This window comes from Musa acuminata, chromosome BXJ2-3, assembly GCF_036884655.1.
Source record: "Musa acuminata AAA Group cultivar baxijiao chromosome BXJ2-3, Cavendish_Baxijiao_AAA, whole genome shotgun sequence".
Lineage (NCBI taxonomy): Eukaryota > Viridiplantae > Streptophyta > Magnoliopsida > Zingiberales > Musaceae > Musa > Musa acuminata.
The window spans coordinates 35530906-35554446 of NC_088340.1; the positions used below are offsets into that span (position 1 = coordinate 35530906).

General features: G+C 37.9%; 4 protein-coding genes across 8 annotated transcripts; 1 reads left to right on the plus strand and 3 right to left on the minus strand.

Moving 5' to 3' along the window:
- Positions 1 to 803: 803 nt before the first annotated feature.
- LOC135606540 (uncharacterized) lies at positions 804 to 9553 on the minus strand. Of its 2 annotated transcripts, none has more exons than XM_065097571.1 (3): positions 9030 to 9553; positions 2012 to 2199; positions 804 to 1463 (listed from the first exon to the last, which is right to left on the minus strand). In XM_065097571.1, exons 1-3 carry the CDS (start codon positions 9427 to 9429, stop codon positions 1017 to 1019), a joined length of 1035 nt encoding a protein of 344 aa, XP_064953643.1. In that variant the 5' UTR covers positions 9430 to 9553; the 3' UTR covers positions 804 to 1016. The 2 variants fall into 2 exon arrangements, with proteins under 2 accessions (XP_064953643.1, XP_064953642.1); XM_065097570.1 differs by having other exon boundaries at positions 807 to 1493.
- Positions 9554 to 10919: 1366 nt separating this feature from the next.
- Positions 10920 to 12812, minus strand: LOC135586253 (probable glycosyltransferase At5g20260). Its single transcript, XM_065097572.1, has 4 exons — positions 12522 to 12812; positions 12301 to 12446; positions 11802 to 12156; positions 10920 to 11724 (listed from the first exon to the last, which is right to left on the minus strand). The coding sequence occupies exons 1-4, from the start codon at positions 12750 to 12752 to the stop codon at positions 11062 to 11064; spliced, it is 1395 nt and encodes a 464-aa protein (XP_064953644.1). The 5' UTR covers positions 12753 to 12812; the 3' UTR covers positions 10920 to 11061.
- A 1059-nt stretch (positions 12813 to 13871) lies between these two features.
- Positions 13872 to 21373, plus strand: LOC103979340 (synaptotagmin-5). Of its 4 annotated transcripts, XR_010485301.1 has the most exons (15): positions 13872 to 13989; positions 14065 to 14190; positions 15342 to 15446; positions 15536 to 15586; positions 15713 to 15833; positions 17370 to 17491; positions 18217 to 18318; positions 18393 to 18467; positions 18553 to 18632; positions 18725 to 18875; positions 18947 to 19177; positions 19918 to 20217; positions 20294 to 20407; positions 20612 to 20823; positions 21246 to 21373. XR_010485301.1 is itself a non-coding variant. In XM_065100165.1 (14 exons), exons 2-14 carry the CDS (start codon positions 14086 to 14088, stop codon positions 20753 to 20755), a joined length of 1701 nt encoding a protein of 566 aa, XP_064956237.1. In that variant the 5' UTR covers positions 13872 to 13989; positions 14065 to 14085; the 3' UTR covers positions 20756 to 20993. The 4 variants fall into 4 exon arrangements, 3 of the variants coding, with proteins under 3 accessions (XP_064956237.1, XP_064956238.1, XP_009393728.2); XM_065100165.1 differs by lacking the exon at positions 21246 to 21373 and having other exon boundaries at positions 20612 to 20993; XM_065100166.1 differs by lacking the exon at positions 21246 to 21373 and having other exon boundaries at positions 18725 to 18869; positions 20612 to 20993.
- On the minus strand, positions 21359 to 22774 carry LOC103979618 (VQ motif-containing protein 11-like). Its single transcript, XM_009395788.3, has one exon. The coding sequence runs from the start codon at positions 22226 to 22228 to the stop codon at positions 21473 to 21475; it is 756 nt and encodes a 251-aa protein (XP_009394063.2). The 5' UTR covers positions 22229 to 22774; the 3' UTR covers positions 21359 to 21472.
- Positions 22775 to 23541: the final 767 nt, after the last annotated feature.

The following is a 23541-nucleotide window of genomic DNA, read 5'->3' on the forward strand; positions in this document are numbered from 1 at the left end:
TTCACTAAATCATTTTGACAATCTTAGCATGTTAGAGAAAGTCATAAGCATACAATCAAAATTTAAAAATTATATTAACATCATACAAATGCTGAAATGTTAATGTTGAAATATTATATTTGAGCATTTTTCAATGCAGCATTCAAGTCAAACATAATTTACATTTAAAATATGCATTGAACCCTCCGTGCATATTTCAAATACGTTTCCAAATGCACACACAGAGAAGTATAGTCTCCCTAATCGCTTCAAGAGATACACAAGTTGGACCTTTATATTGCTATTTTATGTAAATAGACTACAACTATTGAAATCTAATTTTGTTGTTGCGTTCAATGCAACCTACACAAAAGTTCAAGGTGGTTTGGGATTGAATTGAATGAATTTGCAGGGCAAGTTTATATCGATAAGTGGATGTGAAAGTCCTGAAATCCACATTGATAATTCAAGAGAAGAGCATAACACTGAGTGCAAAACCTAGGAATGCAACATGGGACATGTTTGCTAACCAACTTGGGATGAGAATATTGATGTAATAATCGAATAATAATGGAGCTTTTGATGAACTGAATTGGTCAGGATTCCATGAAGAAACACTAGTAGTCCTGATCAAGCAAGAGTATCTAATGTTATCATTAACGAGATGTAATTTCTACCACCTGCTTTCAATTTGGATACTGTCACACAGGGCAGTGAAACTAGGGATATCAAAGTTGCAGTAACATAAAACGAAGTGGTGATGCAGATCTGAATGTTACGTGCAGAAGAACACCTACACTTACCTGAAGATAATTTAAAATAACATCAGAGTTGAGTGCAAGAAGTATATGATCAAACTAAAGCTAATCTGATAAAAGAATAACTAATTACAGAAAAATATACAGCAATGAACTTTGTGTAAAAGTTCTTATGAAGAAAGCTTAGCAGTATGAGCATGAAAATTTTCTTTATGAAGAGAAAAAAAAAAAGAAAAGGAAAATTATGTACGAAGTGGAAACTCTCAGTAATTTTGTCAACTAAAGAATTTTTAGACTTACGAAGTCTGAATCTTCAACCGCCTGCCAATCATCATATTCCTCATCTGAGGGCATCTTTGATTTCGCCATTTCTTCCTCACCAGAAGAAACATGTTTCCTTCTCGAGGAACAAGGCGAATGCACCACCTGTTCTGCTCCCAAGAATGAGTCCATGTGATTCACCATCACGAAAACATTACCCTCACTGGCGTCAACTGAAACATCATTGAATCCAAGTCTTGTTGCATCGGTAGGAGTGTTTTTTGCATCGGGTACCTCACACCACTGATATATGCTTTGTTGTGATCCTGTCCTGGTGATCGATGCATCTTCCCATGTTTCATTAATGTCCTCTTGCTGGATGCTGACACATGTTTCACTTTTCAACGAGGATATGCTCTCCGAGTAGAGGTTCTGCCATCGAGTAACTGACCCACTGTGTCTCTCCTTTTCCATTGTGCAAAATGAGTCAAAAATCTGTGATGAGTGCAGTAAGATAATAGAAAGGAAATACACCAAAGGCCCAAAACTAACAAGTAATTTGTTACAATATGGCGCTTGTCATGGAGCATTTATTAGGGAAAACCAAGGTGGACAGTAGGAGATGTCTATCGCTAAGCTAAGTTAAAGAATTTAAGCATTCACAAAATAGGTCATTCAGAAAAGGAGCAAATTCTTGCTTGGAAGGGTGTCAATAATCCCATTCATCCTTTTCTCAGGAGCCCAAAGAAATCAAATTATCAAAGTACAAGCATGTTTGTCTAAATATCTAAAGAATATATCATCAGGTCAGTGACAATTGTGAAAAATTAGGCAGTCAGTTGAAGTCAGCTAGGCATACAACACAGAGGAATGACCTTGTAAACTGGGAAGAGGACAAGGCTGTTAACAATACATGGTTGGACTAATGTATCAGCAACTGTAAAAATGTAACAGTTGAACCGCCATTCAAAAACTAATATAATTTCGTCTGTATTATGAATTAAATCTCTTACCCGATGAGTTGCTAACAGTTCAGAGTCATGTTTGCTCAGCTTGGGATGCAATAATGCAAAGTATATCCTCCAAAAGGATTCCTCACTCATGTAGGTGGGACAAAGGCTTATTCGAAGAGATAATAAATCAGGAATGCAGTCCTCAACAGCAGAAACATGCTCTCTTTGAGTGTGAGACATATGAAACTCTGCAAAATTTGAACAACTTCAGTTATCACTTTCGTTGGTAGTCAACCAGCAAACAAAAACATCAGCATTGTTAATAAGCAGAAGTAGATAGGTAATGATTTTTGCAGTTATAGCAATTTGTTTCTTTCCATCTTTTGTAGTCAAGTAAGCTACTACATCCTTATGCAGTTTCTGTACATCCTGGAATACTTTGAAGTCTTGGATATGAGCACTAAAAATAAATAATATTGCAAAGTTTTTTAACATGTGAAAAAAAAATATTTAATGAAGAGACTAAATTTAAATTAAGATGGGATCAATTGAAGATTGTATTAAGAGGAAAAATATCTTAGAATCTAGTATAGTTTCTCAACAATAGTAAACATGAGCGGCGATTTTGAGTTCAGCCTTTACATGATCCATATGATTTTGATAATTTATTTTTGAAACCCAAGTCACTGCTATGTTAAATACGTTTAAATGTTACCATCTATAACTTTTTTTTAACAAAGAACTATGATATGCTATTATATTTCCAAGAAAAAAAAATACTTGAAAGAAAAATGTATTATTTAGAATATTGAAATATGCTGAACATAAGTCCTAGGAGAAAAAGAAAATGATCTTCTAGTTTCGGATCCCCAGATACTAAATTAAAGGTGGAATTGAAGAATGATGTTAATAAAATGTATATTTTATAGATAAGTATGAACTGCTCAGGCTTTGTTGCCTTACCAAGACTTGGAACCTAAATGCAAATGGCATACTGCAATCAACAATAATTTAATTTGTCATCATACAAGGTAGCATGTGCTTCCAAACAACATTATTAACTTCCTTCTGATTGGGTTACCAAAGTAGGAACATATTTTTTCCTAGGTTTAATGGTAATTTTCTAGCTTGAGCCCAGTCCATCCAAAACTACAACTCAAATTGAAATTTATATTTTTCCTACTGATCCCCATTTTCAACGTTTCCTTTACAACATTGCAGTGCATCCTAGGCATACAGGAAATGATGATGGAAAGTAACTGACAACAAGTGATGTTAGATTTTTTTTTTCTAATCCCCCCTTCAGTGCCTCCTTTCCTAGGATGTCAGAGAAACTGAAATGATACCTTTATGCCTACAAGAAGTCAGGGGTAATCATTTAGCAGTGAGAAGATGGCCAGAAACATCAACCACCAATAACACAAAATAACAGTGGATTTTTTATTTTCCTTTTCTTTCTGCAGTAACTTTAATCTATGGCCTCTTTTGTTGTTACCAAGATACCTATAGTGGAATTTCACTAGCAGCAACCATCAAATGTCATACCCGAAGTGATGTAGAACAAAGTAAAGAGACGTAGAGAGAAAGCAAGAGAGCAAGATAGGAAGAGAGAAGTGAGATTAGAGAGGAGAGTAAGGGACTAGAAGAGTAATAAGATGCAAGGTTTTCATTTAAATCTGAAGTGTTTGATCCATTGACAAGCCCCACTATTTTTGGGGTTTAAGAGTCTTAATAAAATCAATGTAGGCAATGTTTCCCAAGAGTTACCTCCTAGGGAACTTGCATGCCCTTTAAAAATCCAAAATGTGACTTCCAGAAAACCTAAATAGCTTTAAGAAAATTTAACACAACTGAGAAGAAAAATAGTGCACTTAATACAAATGTAGAGTCTCAAGGTTCACATTTAGAAAGAACAAAAAGCTCTTTAATTTTCCATACAACTCTTGGAGTTTCTAAGCCAACTAATTGATGGCGTTTTTGTTGATTTCTTTGCCTAGAATAAACTCTTCTGAAATCCTTTATAAAACTAGATGGTTCTTCATCATTCTCTCTTGATGGAAAGAACATGACCTCGAAGAGTGATAATCTAACAAGTTTAGTGCAAAGTCATGAAGTTTCTCCAAAATAATCCGAGTGGCATCAGAAGTTGGACAATCATACCACTTGAAAAGAAAGTGTTTCATGATGCTAGTAGCAGACGAAATAGGGTAGTTATCGAAGACATGGTTCATATTACCGTTTCGTACCGGTGTACTGACCAGTTATCAATACGATACATACCAAGCTATATCGAGTTGTACCGAGTGACCGACACATAGTATACTAGGGTGTACCGATGTACCGCCCATACTGGTCTTCTGTCGGACTAATATGTACCACCCGTACCGAGTGGTACGTTTCGGTACGTCAAACCTTGATCAAGGATGGTCTCTACATCATCCATGTGTTGTGACAGACTGGACTTTACGAGGATTGTCACATACAAGATCACTAGTAGATAAAGGAGGAAGCTCAAAAGTACCATAATATGGAGTTAAATCCTTAATATTGAAAATTGAATTAATATTTAAGTCGAAAGGCAAATGAAGCATACATGCATTAAATCTCAGTTTTTGGATAATAGGGAAAGGACAAATAGCTCGGGCATACAACTTCTTGTATGAGTTTTTGGGAATCTCTTAAGGCAAATGTGAACCAAGATATAATCACTAATTTGGAACTCTTGACTCCTACAATGTGCATTAGCAGCAAGTTTGTAACTTTTATTACTTAGAGCAATTTTACGTTGAATCTCAACATACAAATCATGGATATGTTGAGAGAAGGAGTGGGCTAGTTGTAAGGCATAATAATCAAGTGGAAGGGGTGCAAGGTCAATGGGTGTGCGAGGAGTCTAGCCGGTTGATTAAGTTACTGTATGCATACTTTGTCGTGGATACGATTAAGTCTCAATTTTTCAGTTTCTCTCAACTAAACATCTAAGAAGATTTCCCAATGAACGATTAACAACCTCAGTTTACCCATCAGCCTAGAGGTGAAAGGTTGAAGAGAATTTCAATATTGTGCCAAGTAGTTTCCACAAGTTTTTCAAAAATAGTTAACAATTTTCACATACCTATTGGACATTATGGTTGAGGCTAATCCATGTAGCTTAACCACTTCTCGAAAGAACAATTTAGCAATGTGTGAAGGATCGTTGGTCTTATTACATGGGATAAAGTGGGTCATTTTTTAAATTAATCAACAATGATCAAAATAGAGTCATAGTCACGAGCTGTTTTAGGAAGTCCAAGGACAATCTAAACCCACATCTTGTCATGGTGAGTATGGAATGGATAATAGGGTATATAGGTCAGTATTGTGTTTGCGAGTTTTGGCAATTTGACAAGTGCAACATTGCCCGAGCGACATCTCGTTTTAAGAAAGATGAGTAAAATCTATCCTCGACTAATGCAATGGCCATGTCTCGACCTAGGTGACATGCTAATCCACTTGCATGCATTTCCCAAACAAATCTCAAAGGTAGGATCGGGGAACACACAATTTAGTAGACCGAAAAAAAATAATCATCCCTAACAGTGAAGTTCATATATTCACAATAGTTTCTATCTTGGATTTCTTGATAAATGTGGCTAAAGTCTGTACATTAGATATATTCTTCTTTTGATCACTCGAATCCTATGACCTTGAAACTCATGGTAGATAAGATCGTAGAAATTCAACTAAGGGCATCGACAACCTTGTTTTGAGTATCAGAATAATGCTTAATCAGTGATTTAAAAAGCGCTAGGCGCCAAGGTCCAAAAACGCCCGAGACGCTAGGCGCTAAAATATAAAAATATATAATATAATCAATAAATATAATTATTTAAAATTTTAAATAAAAAAATGCTATTAAATATGCCAGGCAGCGGCAACGGGAAAGGGAGTGGGAGCAACGAGCAACGGGAGGCGCGAGCGGCGATAGAGGCAGCATTTGCGAGCAGCGACAGCGACAGCGGTAGCGGCAGCGGGAGCAGGAGCAGCGAGCAACGGGAGGCGTGAGCGGCGACAGAGGCAACGTTTGCGAGCAGCGACAGCGGCGAGCGGCGACAGGAGCGACGAGCAGCGGGAGGCGCGAGCGGCGACTGAGGCAGCGTTTGCGAGCAGCGACAGTGGCGAGCGACGACAACGGCAGCGTTTGCGAGCAACGACAGCGGCGAGCAGCGAGATCGGGATCGGGATCGGGATCGAGAGTGGCAGCGGGTTAGGGTTGGGTAAGGGTTATATCGGTTTAGTTGGTTCGATTGAACCAACTAACCAACCGAACCAGACCTAAAATCCTGGTTCGGTCGCCTTGGTTGACCCAGGTGCTCGCTCGAAGAGTCCAGTGCCTGGGCTCGGGCGAGCGCCCAAGCGGCGCCTGTTTGAAGCGCGCCGCTTGGGAGATTAGCGAGGCGCTCGGGCCTCGCCTCGCCTCGCCCGAGCACCTTTTTAAATCACTGTGCTTAATTATAGAAAAATATTTATTGAGGAACTTAATCCACTTGGCATATCGAGCATTCAAAACAAGATAAATTCTTGTGGTAAAATATGATATTGTCAATACCTAAGACAATGCACATTTGTGTAGAGTTCTCTAACGTAGGTAGAATAATGTTGTCTTGTATAATTGAGTTTCTTGCTGAAATGAAGGCGATAGGCTAACCCTCTTGACTTGAATTCTTCATATGCTTATAGCAAAAGCATCACAAATGACCTTAAAGAGTTTACTAACGTTAGGGTGCCTAAGAACAAGAGCAATGGTCATTCTTATTTTGATGTCAGCAAAGGCTTTGGTAGTGTTCAAGGTCGAAGGAAACTCACCCTTCTTTTTTTGTTTTCTCACTTTTGGGCTTTTTTTTACAACTTTCAAAGTTTTAAATTTTAATGCTACTATAGTTTTAGTTAAAGGAGAGAGAGAGGTTGATAAATAGGAAAAAAAAAGAAAACAAGGGGAGAAGAAGCAACGAAAAGCACTATCTAACGAAATATACTTTTTTTCAACAAAAATATTAGTGAAGTTTTCAAAAATTACCAAGCACCAAGAGCTAAGTATTCTACCAATTCCATAACAAACGCCCCAAAGTCTAACTCCACATGAAAGGGATTGACGTTAGAAGTATAAGGATCTGTGAGTGGCATTACTATTGATTGAAGCTTTTGCTATTAATTGGGGCTCAATGGAGTACAGGACAAGTTTCCTGATGTGCTTTGATACCAAACTCATGTAGAACAAGGTAGAGAAATAGACAGAGAGTAAGAGAGGAGTGAGATTAGAAATTAAAGATTAGAGATGAGAAAAAGAGACTAGAAGATAGAAAATGCAATCCTTTTTTATTCAAATCTGAAATGTTTGATCCGTTGACAAGCCCCACTATTTATAGGGGTTGAAGAGCCTTAATACAATCAATGTAAGCAATGATTCCCCAAGAGGAACCTCCTAGGGAACTTATAGACCTTTTAGAAACCCAAAATGTGAATGATAGAAAATATAAACAATTTTAAGATAATTTATTACAGCTGAGGAGAAAAAGAGTGCATTTAATACAAAAGTAGAGTCCTAAGGTTATCACCTAGAAAGAGGAAAAGTCTCTTCAAATTTTAATACAAATCTTGGAGTTTCTCGGCCAACTAATTAATGACTTTTTTTTCTAATTTCTTTGCCTAGAATAAAGTCTTCTGAAATCTTTTATAAAGCAAGATGGTTCTCCATCAACTAGACTGTATGATATAAATCTCAATCACTGAAGGAAAATAAAAAAAATAAGGAAAACAATCGTGCCAAAATGTTCGTTATAGTTAAGATGTTATGATTATAAATTGAAAAGGAATTAAATTGATCAACACACCTTAAAGTCCACATATCTGAAACATCAAACACAAACACCTAGATTCCCCTCACACAAAAAGTTGATAGATGTTCATTAGAATCTAACTAGGATCAAGATTACATTGAAATAATAAAGACTGGATTTTATTGGTTTCAATTTCAACTTTCAATGTTTCAAATACTTCCAAAGATATTAATCTTGTGAAGTTGTCTCCTGTTCGAGACATAAACAAGTAAATTAAGTGTGATCTTTAAATGTTATTATTTTCAAGTGTTTCAGGGTAGTATTAGATGTTTAGAAAAGATACATGAGTTTCTTATGGCCAAAATCATTTTCTTTAATGAAGAAATTAAGTTATTTTTTATACTTGATAAAATCAAAGAATTTAAGTCATTTCTTGACCTACATTTTGCTTTTTGGTTTAGGATATTCTCATCCTAAATATGTTTGAGAACAACCTTTTTATTTACATAGTTTATCATTAGCTTACAGTGGCTATCCTAGGGCTACCACAGTCATGCCACTAGTATGTCGCGCATGATCAAGGACACATAAAAGTATTACAAAATAATCCATCTCATGAGTGAACTGCAACATTAAATTTTACAAACAACATGAAAGCCATGACAGAAAGTTATCAATTAGGATCTTCCAATTGAGCAGATCTGATTTCTAAGATATAGTGGCCTATCCATCAAGAGAAGAATAAGTTTAACTTATAGGTTAATATAGACAACAATGCTGATATATTTTAATCATATCCATACATCAGACAAGAAGGTAACTATAGTTACAATGAAAAAGTGATTTTTCCTAATTAAACATGTCTTTAACCCTAAAAGAAAATAACAGCAAAATTTATTTCTGAGGTAACCTAGACTAACTGGAAGATCATTACCTTTGTGCAGTTCTGTACATATATTGGCAAGCCAATAAAATTTCACCTCTTAGTCACCAACAAAAGTTGGTAGTTGATGAAGAAAACTGTGAGGAAGGCAGACTGCCGCAAACACACTCATAGTGGTAAGATTGTAACTAATAGAGAAAGCTGAAAGGAAGAATGTCCTATCTAACACATCAAACTAATGATTCATGAACATAATGTTGAATGGGAAACCTCGCAATAGTCAAGAATTCAAGGAAGACAGAGAATCAAACGTAAGATTGTGATCAAACGACATGATAACATGTCGGAATCAATACATAGACGAAGATAGGGAATTCACCTTCATCCACAGACACTGGGAAGTCCAGCCACAGCTCTGGGCGCTTGATAATATGGCCAACGAATTCCAGGACCTCCGCCGACACCCTAATGGTCCTCACCCCACCCGCCCGATCAGTGGATCTCCGGTCCCGATCGGGCGAGCTCCGGGAGAGGCGAGAGGGGTCGCTGCGGAAAACGCCTCCGTCCTCGCCGAGGTCGCTTAGGATCCCGGACAGGGCCCTCGCGGAGGGCCGCGGCTTCTGCGGAGGCGGTGGCGGCGTGGCGGGGCGGGGCGATGACGGGGGGGATTCCTGCCGAGGCGGGGGCGCTATGGGGCCGAGGAAGCAGGCGACGTCGAGGACGCAGCGGCCGAGCTCTGAGAGGTCATCTTTCACGCCACGGAAACCACGCGCCGCCATGGTTAGGGTTTCGTTAGGGTTTCGACCTTGGTAGGGGAGCAGGAGAATAAAAGAGGAGGAGGAGGAGGAGGAGGAGGCGGCGGCGGCGGAGGCGGAATACAACGGAGAGTAATAGAACGAAATATAAAGCTTAGCTTATGGAGTTCCAGTGAACTATAACTACTTGCTCGGAACGGGAGTCTTAATTGAAACCGGGTAGATCACGTGGATCTTGGACCTTGAATCAGAACAGGGTTTATCAAAAAAAGCATTTGCATTGGTCCTCAGCTATTTCTCGCATTGAACGTGGGTCCTACGTTAATTATTTCCTGAACCCTGTCTTGTTATGACGCATTGGCCCAATCTAAATGAATGAGATTATGATATATATTTTTATGTTTACTGGTTTGTTGGATTAGTTGTTGTAAAAGCCTAAATTAGATCTACATCTTATACTTTGAAGGGTGAACAAAAAGGAGTATTTTAAATGTATATAGTATATCATATATGGATAAGACATAGTGGTTAGATTATGCTAATTACGCTCTTTCCTAGAAAAGAAATTAAGATGATTGAGAATAATTAAATAATTAAGATGCTAATTATGCTCTCCTATAAAAACTATACGTGTGAATAATTGAATATGTGGATGCTTAGAAAAATAAATTAAGATACATGACATGACATGATCAAGAGACTACAAATATTCTCTCATCTTCCTTTTATCTCTAAATTAATGTTCATATAAAATATAGAAAAAAAAGAAAAAAATAAATTTAATTCTTCTTGTAGATCGATATCATTGTAGTTTTTAGATCCGACGGTTATATGTTTACATATTAGATAAAAGTTTTGTGAGAACTATCAAAACATACACATCATAAATTTAGATATATATTGTTATTTAATTTTAAAGTTTAGCATTAAAATATTTTTACATAATAATAAAATATTATAACTTTTATGCTTACAATAGTTGGATATAACTTAGATTTAAAGAAGAGTTTTCCACGTATTCATTACTCAATGGCAAAATGTGCAATGGCATAATGTTAAATCAAAACTGAAGGAAAGATAAGTGTTTGTTTCGTAGAATTTTTTTCTTTTACAAAGATAATTAAACTAATTGATATCTTTATAAATTTATAAAACGAGGTTTTGGAAGCTTCAACCCTTCTAAGCGGTTATTGTACATCATTATTATATTAAAAATTTATCTAAAAATATATTGTTATTAAATTTTTTAAATATGATATTAAAAAATAAAATAAAATATCAACTTTGTTTGTTAAATGATTTTTTTAAAAAAATCTAACTAGACAAATATATATATTGGCACAAAAAAAAACTAGGTTTTAGGAGCTTTGTTATTTTAAAATGCTAGTAATCCTGAAATTATTAGTAAAATCTTTTCCATATATATAAATATGTGTGTGTGTGTGAGAGAGAGAGAGAGAGAGAGATAGAAAAGAGTATTGTATTACATGAACAGTACATGTCATTTAGCTAGGAAATTTATTTAAATATAATCAGATGACGTTAATTAAAAGATACGTATAAAATTTCCAAAATTCACAACTAAAGTTCATATCATGCTGACTCGAGGAAGAACTAATTGCCTCGAATAATTTCTTCACCAAACTGTGTGCCATATCAATAAGGAAGCCTCACATTTAGCCTTCTCAGCCATATCGAATGAAGCACCATATGGATCATATCATATCTCTTCGCCGGCTGATTCACCACAAAATGCCGCTGCACCTGCGTCACCCTCTTCTGCAACTTCTTGTACCGACTCTCCGGGATCGCTCTCAGTATCGCCTTGATCTCCGCTATCTTCTCCACCGGTATCTGTACAGAGAACTTTCTCCAATCAAGCACATCAGAGAAGGGAAGTGGATAGTCCACAGAGATCGTGACAGGCACACATCCCACGAAGATGGACTCCACGATCCTTGGGCTCGCCACCTCGTACCCGCTGGGGCAGAGGCAGAACTTGCTCTTGCTCATCAGCTCGTCGTAGTTGACTCCCTCGGGTAGATACTCGTGCACCACCACCTCCTCATCCTTCCCTTCCCAATGGTGGAGCAGCATCTCTCTGATGTATCCATGCGAGCCACCAGCGAAGAACGCGAGGATCGTCTTTTCATTGTGGAGCTGGTTTGCAGCTGGCTGTGAGAGCTCGCCGCCGGGGAGATGCACTTCCGGCAGCGTCACGTCCTTTCCCAGCTTGAATCCTTCAGATGTGTTCGCGTTGCAGATCACCCGGATGGAGTTCTCGTAAAGGTCAGAGTTCGCATCCGAGAGGTGTGGAGCCTAAATGATCCCATCAGGAAATAGGGTTTGCAGTTACCCACATTACAACATCTGAAGTGGGTGTTCGAAAGGCTTACCCAGTCATGGCAGGAGACCATGAAATGGTCGGCACCGAGGCTTCTGTTCCAGTAAGGGTACCTATCAGCTACGACGGCGACGTAGTCCGCTATCAGTCGTTTCAGGGGTCCCCGGTAATCGGTGACGTTAGGTTTGTAGAGGAAGTGCACGATGTTGACTACGCTGAAGGGGAGGAAGAAGACGTGCGCATCGGCGGGATGGCGAGCTACGAAGGGGTTGCGCTCGCGCTCCATCTCGATGATGAAGTGGCCTTCGATGGCGTAGATATTCTTGCTCGGCCCGTCATGGACGATGGGCGGCTCTCCTTCCTTGTATATCCACACCTTGAACCTCTTCTCCATCTCAATGTAACTCCTGCGTCACAGTCGTATCAGCAGAGAAGACATCTTCATCAATCTATTAATCTACTTTATCTTCTTCTTGTCTTGCACTAGCAAAACAAAAGCTACGATGGAATTGCGTCTCTACGCCTACAAGCATCAACTGCAATCGCTCAACTGGTGAAAGGCATAAGCATTGCGGTACACAGCTCCTCTGGGTATCCAATCCTGGGCTTCGCTGGAAGTGCGATTGCGAGATAACGCTGCCCTCTTAATGGCCGCTCGAGCCTTGGCAAGACCTTCTTCTACAGTCCCCAGTTTGACCTGTCCATGGCAGCTGGTTGATCACCTGAACTTACATCAGATCATAGATAGTATACAGTGTTTGATTACACTTACTCTGTGAGCAAGTTCAGGTTTATTGGTGTCGAGCACTTGGAGCTCCACGTGACCAGTTACAGAGCTGGAACTCAAGGATGACACTGAGAGAGGTTCATGGGCGTTACCTAAAGGTGCAAGGAAGCTGTGGAAATTGTAGAACAGAGCTTGATCGAAGAAAGCGAGAGATGTGAGCAGAAACAGGAGGAGAGAAAGAGGAGCGAAGTAGGAGAGATAGTTCATGGTATCCATTGATGTTGGTCAGCTCCTGATGGATCGGCATACATCGCTCTTGCTAGATCCCAGTCTTCGAGTATGGATCATGTCGGCTAAAGCCATTGTATGTTAACCACGTGCTCACGTTTTGCGCGTACGCAAAAAGGGATTCATTGGCCAGCTTATCCCATTCTCGATTACAGCGACAAGATTTATGCCTTTTTTTTTGCCACGACTCTCACGTCGCAGAAATCTTGGGAGAATGGGAGTCTCTCTTCCAATTCTCAAGCTATCTTATGGCGAAAGGTGCAAATCGCGAGGCATATCCGCGTGTGGGATCACATGGAGAGTCAAAGAGTTACAGTAGCTGGTAAGTGCAGGTCGAGGGAGAGTAGAGACCAAACAAGGAGAGTAGAGTTTCCATTCTCTCTCTTATGGCGTATGATGCAAATCGCTAGGCATATCCCAGTGTGTGGAATCAGATGTTGAGTAATAGAGTTAGAGAAGAGACTGAACAAGGAGAGGAGTGTTTCCACTCTCTCTCTCTCTCTCTCTCTCTCTCGATCTCTTTTGTTTCTCATGAAAAGGAAGTACAAAAGTTAAGTTTTGACAGAGAAAGATGGCGGGAGACTGGCTGGTTGATTGATGTGACTTGGTTCTGATCTGACTTGGGCTAGCTCGACTATTCTGTGTCTATGCATATGATATCAATGTTGGGTGAGGTTTTTTGATGTGATCTTGATGGGTTTCCAACGTAGTCACTTCAATAATTAAGTCACTCTCAAAATGATTTAGGTTAAATTGAAAATGAGATAGGCCAAATGTTTTTCTATCATGTTGATGCTGACATGGCATGATTGATGGCTGGGATTTTTTTTTCTTTTGTCTGACTATTATGCCACTTATAAAGCTCTAATTGAAGATGGATAATTTTCTTATCAAATTTTAATTAATATTTATATAGACCATACTATATAATTATTATATTTTTTAAATAAATTTATCATATATATTTTTTATTTTTCGATTTTAGTTATATATTTTAATTTATTCGTTTCTATAAAAATACAAAAAAAGAAATAAGTAATATTTTTTAAATGTCGTTTGGGGAAACGCCGGAAACGAACAAAGAAACGCTCGTGCGTTTCACAGAAACATTCGCTAGTCGCTTTTTGGTCTATCGAAGCTGGCGAACGTTCTCGCTACCACAGTATCATTACGTCGTAATCGAGGGAAGGCGGTTCTCTGTGGCGACCAATTCGAACTAGAAAAGGCAAGTTAGGTCTCGTTTCTCCTCGCCATCGTCAATCCCATCTCAACCTTTCTTGCTCTGCTTCGGTGTTTGCAGTAGACTGAGTCCCAGAGAAGGATGTCCTTCTTCGTCGGGATCGTCCTAGGGATTGCGTTTGGGCTTGGGCTGGTGATCGCTTTTGCTCGATCGGAGACCTCGCGGTCCAAGCGCCGCCGCGAGTTGGTGATTCCTTTCCCTTTCCCTTGTTGTCTGGGTTCCATTTGTTCTAATTTCTATACCGCCTTGCTTTTCCTGTGCTTCTGCAGGTTGGTGATTGTTGTTATGCTTTTCCCCTCTTCTAATGCTACCTGATCGTGTAATGTTTCTTTGATCATCGTTTAGGATCAACCGTAATTACAGATGCTCCATCTGTGACCAATTTCATTGGTTGGTGAAGGATGTTCATCGTGTCGTATTCAATTATCGTAACATGGTGCCTTGACTAGGTGATCAAGGAACCAAGCGAGCTCTGTAAATACAAGTGTCTCCGTTTAGTTACAGTTATAGCTTGTCAAGTTGTACATAGTAAGGGATTTTGATGCCGTAATGGTAACATGCACTTGGGATTCTGGTGATGTTAGTGACAGGATCATCGTTGCACTGCATTGGGGATTGTGGTGGCCATGCATGAGGCTTCCGCCAACACAAGGTTTATATAGAGTCAAAGCACACAGTCCATTTGTATCGGAAATATATAACTGAATATTACTTGCGATGTCCTTAAAGTTTGTTATAAATGAGTGATTTTTCTTTTATTCATAAGTGTCCTCTGTCAACTAATGTAGTATAAACTAAGGTCTTCTTGGGCCTCAGATCAAACAATAATAGTTTTTCACTACAAGAACAATAATCTGTTACAATGTCTTACTGCAATCATTTGATTAAACTATATCGTTGATCTGGTGCTAATTTTTTGAAGTTATTTAACTGAAAATTTTCTGGGAAGTGTTGCCTCAAGTATGTTCAGCTTACTCATTTTCAGTGAAAGAATCTGTAATTCTAATTTAGGTGTCGGTATAATACTCGATAACATAGTGATTATATCAGTTTACTTATATCACATTCATTTTTTTTCTTTGATTTGAAACTCTATTACTTTGGCCTTGGACATATAGGAGTAAGTTAATGTTTCTGGAACTTCTTTAGTTGTTTCCGCTGATATGAATAAAAAAGTTGTTGCAAGTTTCTCCTTGAAGATTTTGTGTTATGAATAAACCATATAGTGATTTTTAATGTCTCAAAGCATATAATTTTGGGAGCTTGTTATACTGTTCAGTTGTGCATATATATTTTCTAATCCTACATAATTAGCAAAACATTTATTTTTGGTGAAGGCTGCTTCAGTAGCGAGCTTTAGCAAGATGTCATTTCAAGATTCAAGGAAGATTTTTCCAGCTGCATTTTATCCATCATGGGTAATTTTCTCACATCGTCAGAAGGTAATTAAATTATGTTTTGTTTATATGCTTTACTCTTTGACTTGTGAAACTTTGGTTGAATGGATAATGATACTGTGTTATTCTTTCAGTTAAAATGGCTTAACCATGAGCTGATTAAAATCTGGCCTTATGTCAATGAGGTTCTGTGCTTTTTTCTCTACAGCATCTCATTGTCATTGATAGTTTTCAGTTAGTTTTCTTGGATGGAGACTGTCCTGCTCTTAACTGGATAACTTCCACCTTGTTTCATTATGTGGTTGCTGCAGGCTGCATCTGAGATTATTCGGACTTCTATTGAGCCAGTTCTTGAACAATATAAATCAGCCATCTTATCATCATTCAAGTTTTCAAAACTAAATCTTGGAACTGTTGCTCCCCAGTTTACAGGTGGTGCCTTGTGAATACTTGTTTGAAAAATCATGCAATTTTTCGATAGATTTTATATCTGGTTAGATGATCACCTCATTAATCATGATTTTCAGAAGCCTTATATATACTGACCAAAGATATCCTGCAGCATTGAAGCAGAATCTACATGGCAATGAATGCATATTAAACTTAAATTGTATTCAAGCAATTATAATGAACCATTGGTCCTTTTACATGATATGTTTTTCTTATTCTTCAAGCTGTATATTGGAGTTACAGAAGATTATATAATGTTGTTCCGACTTATTACTTGCACTTACAAAATTATTAACCACTTCCATTGCAGAACTTTGTCAATTGTTTTATTTATAGTTGACATTGTTAATATTGTGACTGATTCAAGCCGATTTATCCCCTGAAAGAGGTATTTGGAAATTGCTTATTGGAAGTGTGTAATGACTTGTACATCCATATCATATTGTACACATCCAATCTCATACTTTATGGAGTTGCATATATTTCTGTTACTTTAATCCCAGATGTTCTCACTCGATCCTCTGGACCTCTGGGATCTCTTATAGATTGTGTGATAAATAGATGGAACTATTACAGACAGTTACAACTTACAACTAATCAAGCAATGGAATTGAAACCCAGTCTGTGCTATATACTGGTATAAAAATGGTATATCACTATAGTAACGTAGATTCCTTTCTGAAATATCAGGTTGTGTTGGTGCGGTTAGTCTAAATCATGTAAGTCAGTGTACAAATCACTCTTTTAATAAAGCTGTCTATATAGCTGAATGCATCACTAAACTGAAACATGTTGATTATATATTATAGAAATTAGAAACTCTATCTAAATATGTTTAATCGTTGAATGTCTAATATAAACAGTATAATAGACAATTTTATGAATGTATTTGCTGAATACAGATGGTGTAGAAATCCATTGGGAAAGTCAATAAGGATTTGAGCATAGGCTTTACTGCTGTCAGTAAGGTGTCATCACCATATTGCAGAAAACCTTACTTTTCTTTCTCTTTGTATCTTTCTAGGGTCATAGACATGTGAATAACAAACACAACAGATATTCTGGAAGTATTCTTCTTTTATAAAGTCTATGTGGATACTTACTGAAGAGATGAAATTGTTCTGTATAGAATGTGCTCCATGAATTATGAGATGCAGAGTTTAAGAATGCATATTTATTTAAAATTGTAAGAATTCTGGAGTATGCTGGTTGAAATGAGTGCGGAAGAGAGATATAACATTGCACCAAACAAGTAAGAAGTTGACAACAGTTAATTCAAATGAGACCAACATAAGTAACATTCCTGACAAGATTCTTAGGGTGGCTGTAAACAAGAGTCATTAAGTTTTACAAGAGTCGGGAACAGAAAAGCAAACATGAGGGATAACCATAAAGGGAATAAGCTTTTAGATGGCATCAAAGTGTACTTTCTCAATAAATGTTTTTTTTTCTCTTATACTTCTATAGTTGATTGTGGTTAGTTAACAGACACATATATGATTATGTCATTCTTCGTAGGAGTTACAATAATCGAAGATGATGGGTGTGGGATTACCATGGAGTTGGACTTGAATTGGGATGGTAATCCAAACATTGTTCTTGATATTCGAACAAAACTTGGTGTTGTGCTTCCTGTACAGGTGATTCTTTTCATATATTCTATACAGGAAGTGTAGATATTCTGATGTTCGAAGAAATTAGTACATCAAAGGCTCAAAGAACTCTTTTGTTTGAGTCAGCTGGTTGGTTATTTATGATCCGTTTCTCTCCAATGTAATCATGATCAGTGACATCCATATTTATCTGAAAAGTACACACATAAAAAGCCTAATGGTTTCTTGTACTTGTATAAAAGAGTAAGGCAATATAGTTCCATGATCAAAACTTACCATCATGTTTTATCCTCTATATTCTGCTTTTGATATATGGTTCTTTATTTGCCAATGACGATTGAGACCAGTGAGACTGGTTGGAGTGGATTGATGAGGTCAAAAATTGAGTTGAGAATATATTTTTAAGATTTAAAATAAACCATTATAAAAATACTAAATTAAAAAACATAAAATATGGATAACATTTTCTGTCAATCATTTTAACACAAGTAATAAATATCATGTACTCATGGATCACAAGATCGATTTGAAATCGGGATTGACTACAGAACGTATGTTAAATTGTTTTTCTTCTGTAATATGTGTGTTAAAATGTCTGAAGCCTGAGGAGCTATAATATATTATTGCTAGTGTCTCCTGTTATTCTGTGAGTTAGATTATTATGCTTGTGAGTTTTCTTGTTTAATATTTTCAAAGAGTGGAATCATTAAATTTTCTAGTGATGAATCCTAACTAACCAATCTTCATTGTAGGTAAAAGATATTAGCTTCACAGGGGTTTTCCGTGTAATATTTAAACCGCTCACTGAACACTTTCCCTGCTTTGGAGCTGTTTCTTATTCTTTGAGAGATAAGGTACAATATTTATCCTTAGTTACTTGTTACTGGTATACTATTTGCAGAATAAATATATAATACTTTGGTTGTAGAAAAAACTGGATTTCACGCTAAAGGTTATTGGTGGAGAAATATCAACAATTCCTGGAATTTCTGATGCTATTGAGGTTCCAGAGTTCCCCACCCTATTCACATTCTCAATTTCCTTTATACATAGTTGTTCTTTTACTTGTAATGCTTTGGTTAATTCAGGAAACTATTCATGATGCAATTGAAGACTCTATATCATGGCCAGTGCGTAAAGTTGTTCCGATATTACCTGGGGATTACAGGTAGTATAATTTTTTCCATGATTTTAGCAAAAACTATGGTCTGGTTATATTTCAGAGTCAATCAAAGGTTTTTTTTCCTATATGTTATCTAGTGACCTAGAACTGAGACCAGTTGGAATATTGGAAGTAAAGCTCATGCAAGCTAGAAATTTGACAAACAAAGACATCATTGGAAAATCTGATCCATTCGCTGTTCTGTATATACGTCCAATACGTGCTAGAATGAAGATAAGCAAAGTAATAGTAAGTCTTCCTGCAACTTATTTTAAATTTTGAAGCTTTTCTGTTCTCTATTAATGTTATGACTCTGACAGAGCAATGATTTGAATCCTATCTGGAATGAGCACTTCAAATTTGTGGTTGAAGATGTACCCACACAAAATTTGGTAGTAAAGATTTATGATGATGATGGGGTCAGGCCACCTGAACTAATTGGTTGTGCTCGAGTCAGATTGAAGGACCTTCAACCTGGTAAAGTAGAAGATATTTGGTTGAAGCTTGTCAAAGATTTGGAAGTGCAAAGAGACAAAAAAGACCGGGGTCAGGTCCGTTGGCGACTTTAATTATAGATCATTTGAAAGTTCATGTTGCTCTATTGTAGAACTCCATAATTATGACATTCTTTGTACTTGGACAGTTAAGTACAATACATCATTGAGAAGTGTAGGTATTATGCAATTCACTCTGAAGTCAACTAATTTGTAGGGTGATAAAGAATAAATAAAAGGAATAATTAGTAGTGTTGTCAGGTTTACATTCTACTGCACAAATCCTTTCCTATCGTGGTATAGTTTGTACTCTTCCACAACTTGGACAATTATGGTGGACTTTATATTGCTTATTACATTTTTCCAGATGTACCCTTAAGTTCATTTTTTTTACAAAAGAAGAAAATTAGTACTATCATGTTGTTTTTTTTTACTTCTTTTACTATCGCAAAATTTTACATATATTGAATGTTGGAAATCAAGGAAACAGCAATTGGACCTTGTTATGTACCTGGCTATGTGCTACTTATTATGGAGTGGAATTATATATTGAGGGTAATCTTCACTTTGTTAAGCCTCATCATACTCCATCTACTATTTGCTTGTTTATGTGAAAAGTTATGTCACTAGTTCATTTTCATCTGCAGTACTAGATCATAACATCATTTATTAAATAACTATTGGAAAAAAATCTTTTAAATAACTAGCCAGACTGAGGCCATCAATGTAATACTAAAGTGTATATTTTTTTTCCTGAAATCTTAATATCTATCTGATTTTGTGACTTCTTAATACAGGTTCACCTTGAGCTTCTATACTGCCCATATGACATGGAGGATGAGAATGTCAATCCTTTTGCTCATCAGCTCTCTATGACTTCTTTGGAGAAGGCTCTCAAATCTGGAAAGAGTAGAACTAAGGCCAGTCACATTCACAGGACACGAACAAACAGGAAGCGAGATGTTATTTTGAGAGGAGTACTTTCTGTTACTGTCATTTCTGCAAATAACTTGCCTGCCATGGATATGAGTGGAAAGTCGGACCCATATGTTGTGCTTAGTATGAAAAAAATGAGCACAATCAACAACAAAACAAGAGTAACTTCCTGGACTATAAGATTTGATTCTTTTGTTTCTTTCAAGTTTGACTTCATAATTATATGACAAAATGCAGGTTGTGAATGAAAGTTTGAATCCAATATGGGACCAGACATTTGACTTTGTCGTGGAAGATGGGCTGCATGACATGCTAATCTTGGAAGTTTGGGATCATGACACATTTGGCAAGGTACCTTCTTTCATCGATTAATAAATATTGCCGTTACAGAGTATATGATGAAAACTAAGAACAGGTTCTTTTAGTTGCATCTTGGATTTAGTATTTCACTAACTTGGAAACTTCTAAATGACATGGAGGTTCTCGTCTGTTTTTTGGCATTTGTACAGTAGAGTTATTAACCAATCATTTTATTGATCATTCTGGTGATCTCAGGATTATATTGGCAGATGTATTCTGACATTGACAAAGGTAATAGTGGAAAAAGAATATAGCGATAGTTTCCCTTTGGAGGGGGCAAAATCTGGAAGACTCAATTTGCATTTCAAGTGGACGCCACTGCCAATCTACCGAGCTTAGATGGAAAAGGCATTGCTACAATCTCCTGCTGAAGGTCTGAAGCATTATTTTCTACAACCAATCGTCAGGTAAAATCCACTGTAAATCTCATTTTGTTCTGTTATCTTATTCTTTTGATGTCGTCTTTGCTATAAACAGTTTGTGTGTGACCATGCTAGAGCATCGAATGATAGATATCTATCATTGTTCATTCAATAATTCATATGCATCATAGACTTCAACTCAGCAGTTTTGGTTAGTATACTTCGATCCATAAATAACATTTCCTAGTCCATTACAAATGTGATGGAAGTATTCATAATCTTGTAACGTATAGACTTGTGATGTTCAGTATAGAACATCTTTATAGGATTCAACTAAGTTGCACTGTGACCAGCTAATTGTGGACGAGTTTATGATTACTTTGCCTCTTCATATAAAGTTTAATTCATGTGATTCCTTGTCGGATTCGGATCCTGATAAAAAATGAATCTACCCCGAAACCCACCAGGTAACACCGGCCCATATTGTTTCGTCAGATCATAATTTGGGCATTTTCCCCTCAAAGCCAAGTCAGCCCGAATTACCCAAACAGCAAGACTCAGCACACATCTTAAGGCAACGTAGCACAACTCTTGACGTGATTCCTTCTGTGACTTCTGTTGCACTTGGAACAGTCGTGAAGATCACTAAACTTGGATGACAGCAACGATAAGAATAAGAAAAAAAAAGGGGCAATCACTCCGAGGAAGAAACGGAGTTCTTAGGAGAATGGAGAGGGAACAATGGGAGAAGCTTTGGTGGATCGCCGTTGTTACTTCCAGGAGAAGGGTGCAGATAGAACCCCTTCTCTGCGATCGCTCTATCTTCCTCTTCATTTTTGGTGGCAGTGGTTGGACTCGCAGAATAGGCGAGCAAGCAAGAGTCAATGGTGGATATCGGAGATAGCAGGAGCCCTACCTCGTCTCCGTTCCTCCGACTTACTGTTGTATTGGAACAGTGGTGATGATGAGGTCGGTAGCAACGAGTCGTCGTGCTGGCGCGGTAGAGAGAATGGCCAATGTCGATCTCGAGTTTGGTGGATGCCCGCCTCCTCTCCTGAAGCTTCTGCCTCTTGGACCGCACGTTCCGAGCGGCGGCGGGACTCGCGACAGGCAGCTTGTGGACGGAGGAGTAGTTTCCAGCGGGGCCGGTCAGCCTCTGCACCAAGGCTCGGAAGTTGGCCGGGTCGGCGTGCACGTAGGTCGTGTTATCGCCGGCGCTGCCAGTGACGGCGGCGGAGGAGCAAGAGAGCGCATCGGCGTCTAACTTGTCGGTGCTCTTGTTGTTGTTCCCGCTGCCAGGAAAGAGAGCAGCCATGGAAGGTGGTAAAGAGAAGCAGAAAGAGATCAAGGCATGAGAAGGAGAAGGGCTGAGAAGCAGCGCGTGTGGAATAAAGGAGACGGTGGTTTGCTTTATACTGTAGCCCGAAAAGCTGCAGTAATATCTGCACATTGCTCCTCTCCGTTTCCTTCAATTCACATCTTTATGTGCATATATATCTTGTCTCTTTCATCCCACTCCCTGACGGACAATAAGTCTACAGTATTAAGAGAGAGATGGTACTGCTGATACTGCTCACAAGGAGAGGGATATGAAGAAGCCATTTCCCTTTCCATTCCCTGAAGGCACGTTTTTCGATGAGACGCAGCGACTGTCTCTCATCTCTGCAGTTTGCAGACTCCCTCGCCGAAGCTGGCGTTGCGTGAGGAAATGAAGAGGCCTTTTGTTTCGTAGCATAGAGTGATCAGTTGCTCGTCCCGCAACACGGTATACGGTTTTAATCGTCTCCGGGAACGGAGATGATTCGCGTTTCAATACGTGGAGCGTCACTGTTTGATAGAAAATGCTGGTGGCTGCTTGCCGTGGCTCAGCCGAAGGTTAGGCCGGCCGGATGGGTGTCGCTTATGTAGCGTCACTTCGAAAAGGTGGACTTTGAGCTCTTCTCATGCCGCGAGGTATAGTGCATGCTGTCTCGTAACCTGTCGATATCTGATTCGTCCTGAATGTGGGACCAACCCATGCGGCTTCTACGTGTTTCTGAGGTGGTGTTTGATGATCAATACTGGACAAGAGTATGAACTTGATATTGACGATTTTATTTATGTTGATGATACTCGATATAAGTAACTAATGAATTCATAAACATAATGACAAGGGAGGCAGTGTTGGTCTCAAATGGTGGCTCTATTCTTGGATCAATATCAAGGTGAAATATCTATCATGATCCATCAGTGATATCCGGCGATCAAGTGATCTTAGTTGGACAATGTATGATAAGAAGTAGAACATGTCCATATAGCATGAAAGAAATGGCCCTAATGTGCTATGATAGGGCATTTTTATAGCAACATTTATATGTTTTAATTACTATCATTAACGATAAATTTGAAGGCATATTTCCTTTGGATTTGTATTTTGAGAATTTTGTAATGATCTTTCAGAGAAATTCTGTTAGGTCGATCGATCATTTTTTTTCTTTCTTTCCACAACCTCTAAAACATATGATTGGAATTGTTGTACTAATATATTTTTTTCTTTTCTCCAAAAATTCCTCCATTGATATTTACATCATTAGCTTTAGATAAGACTTAGGAGATGTTAAATTATATATAAAATCATATTAAATCGGTCGATTAACTATCGTTGTTCTAAAGAGAGAACATAAGCTAGTTTTTTTGGTCTTACTATAAACATCTAAAATGCATGTTATGCAATGCTCCAATGAAAAATGTATATTACTTGAGAAAAAAGTCTATCACATGAAA

Coding starts and splice junctions, on each gene's coding strand:
- LOC103979618 (XM_009395788.3), bottom strand. CDS start 22,228: ATGTGCAGATATTACTGCAGCTTTTCGGGCTACAGTATAAAGCAAACC.
- LOC135606540 (XM_065097570.1), bottom strand. CDS start 9,429: ATGGCGGCGCGTGGTTTCCGTGGCGTGAAAGATGACCTCTCAGAGCTC. Junction 2,200..9,029: donor CCCAGTGTCTGTGGATGAAG/GTGAATTCCCTA, acceptor CAAATTTTGCAG/AGTTTCATATGTCTCACACT. Junction 1,494..2,011: donor AACTGTTAGCAACTCATCGG/GTAAGAGATTTA, acceptor CACTCATCACAG/ATTTTTGACTCATTTTGCAC.
- LOC103979340 (XM_065100165.1), top strand. CDS start 14,086: ATGTCCTTCTTCGTCGGGATCGTCCTAGGGATTGCGTTTGGGCTTGGG. Junction 17,492..18,216: donor GTGTTGTGCTTCCTGTACAG/GTGATTCTTTTC, acceptor TCTTCATTGTAG/GTAAAAGATATTAGCTTCAC. Junction 19,178..19,917: donor ACAAAAAAGACCGGGGTCAG/GTCCGTTGGCGA, acceptor TTCTTAATACAG/GTTCACCTTGAGCTTCTATA.
- LOC135586253 (XM_065097572.1), bottom strand. CDS start 12,752: ATGGATACCATGAACTATCTCTCCTACTTCGCTCCTCTTTCTCTCCTC. Junction 12,157..12,300: donor AATGCTTATGCCTTTCACCA/GTTGAGCGATTG, acceptor ACTGTGACGCAG/GAGTTACATTGAGATGGAGA. Junction 11,725..11,801: donor TGGTCTCCTGCCATGACTGG/GTAAGCCTTTCG, acceptor GGGATCATTTAG/GCTCCACACCTCTCGGATGC.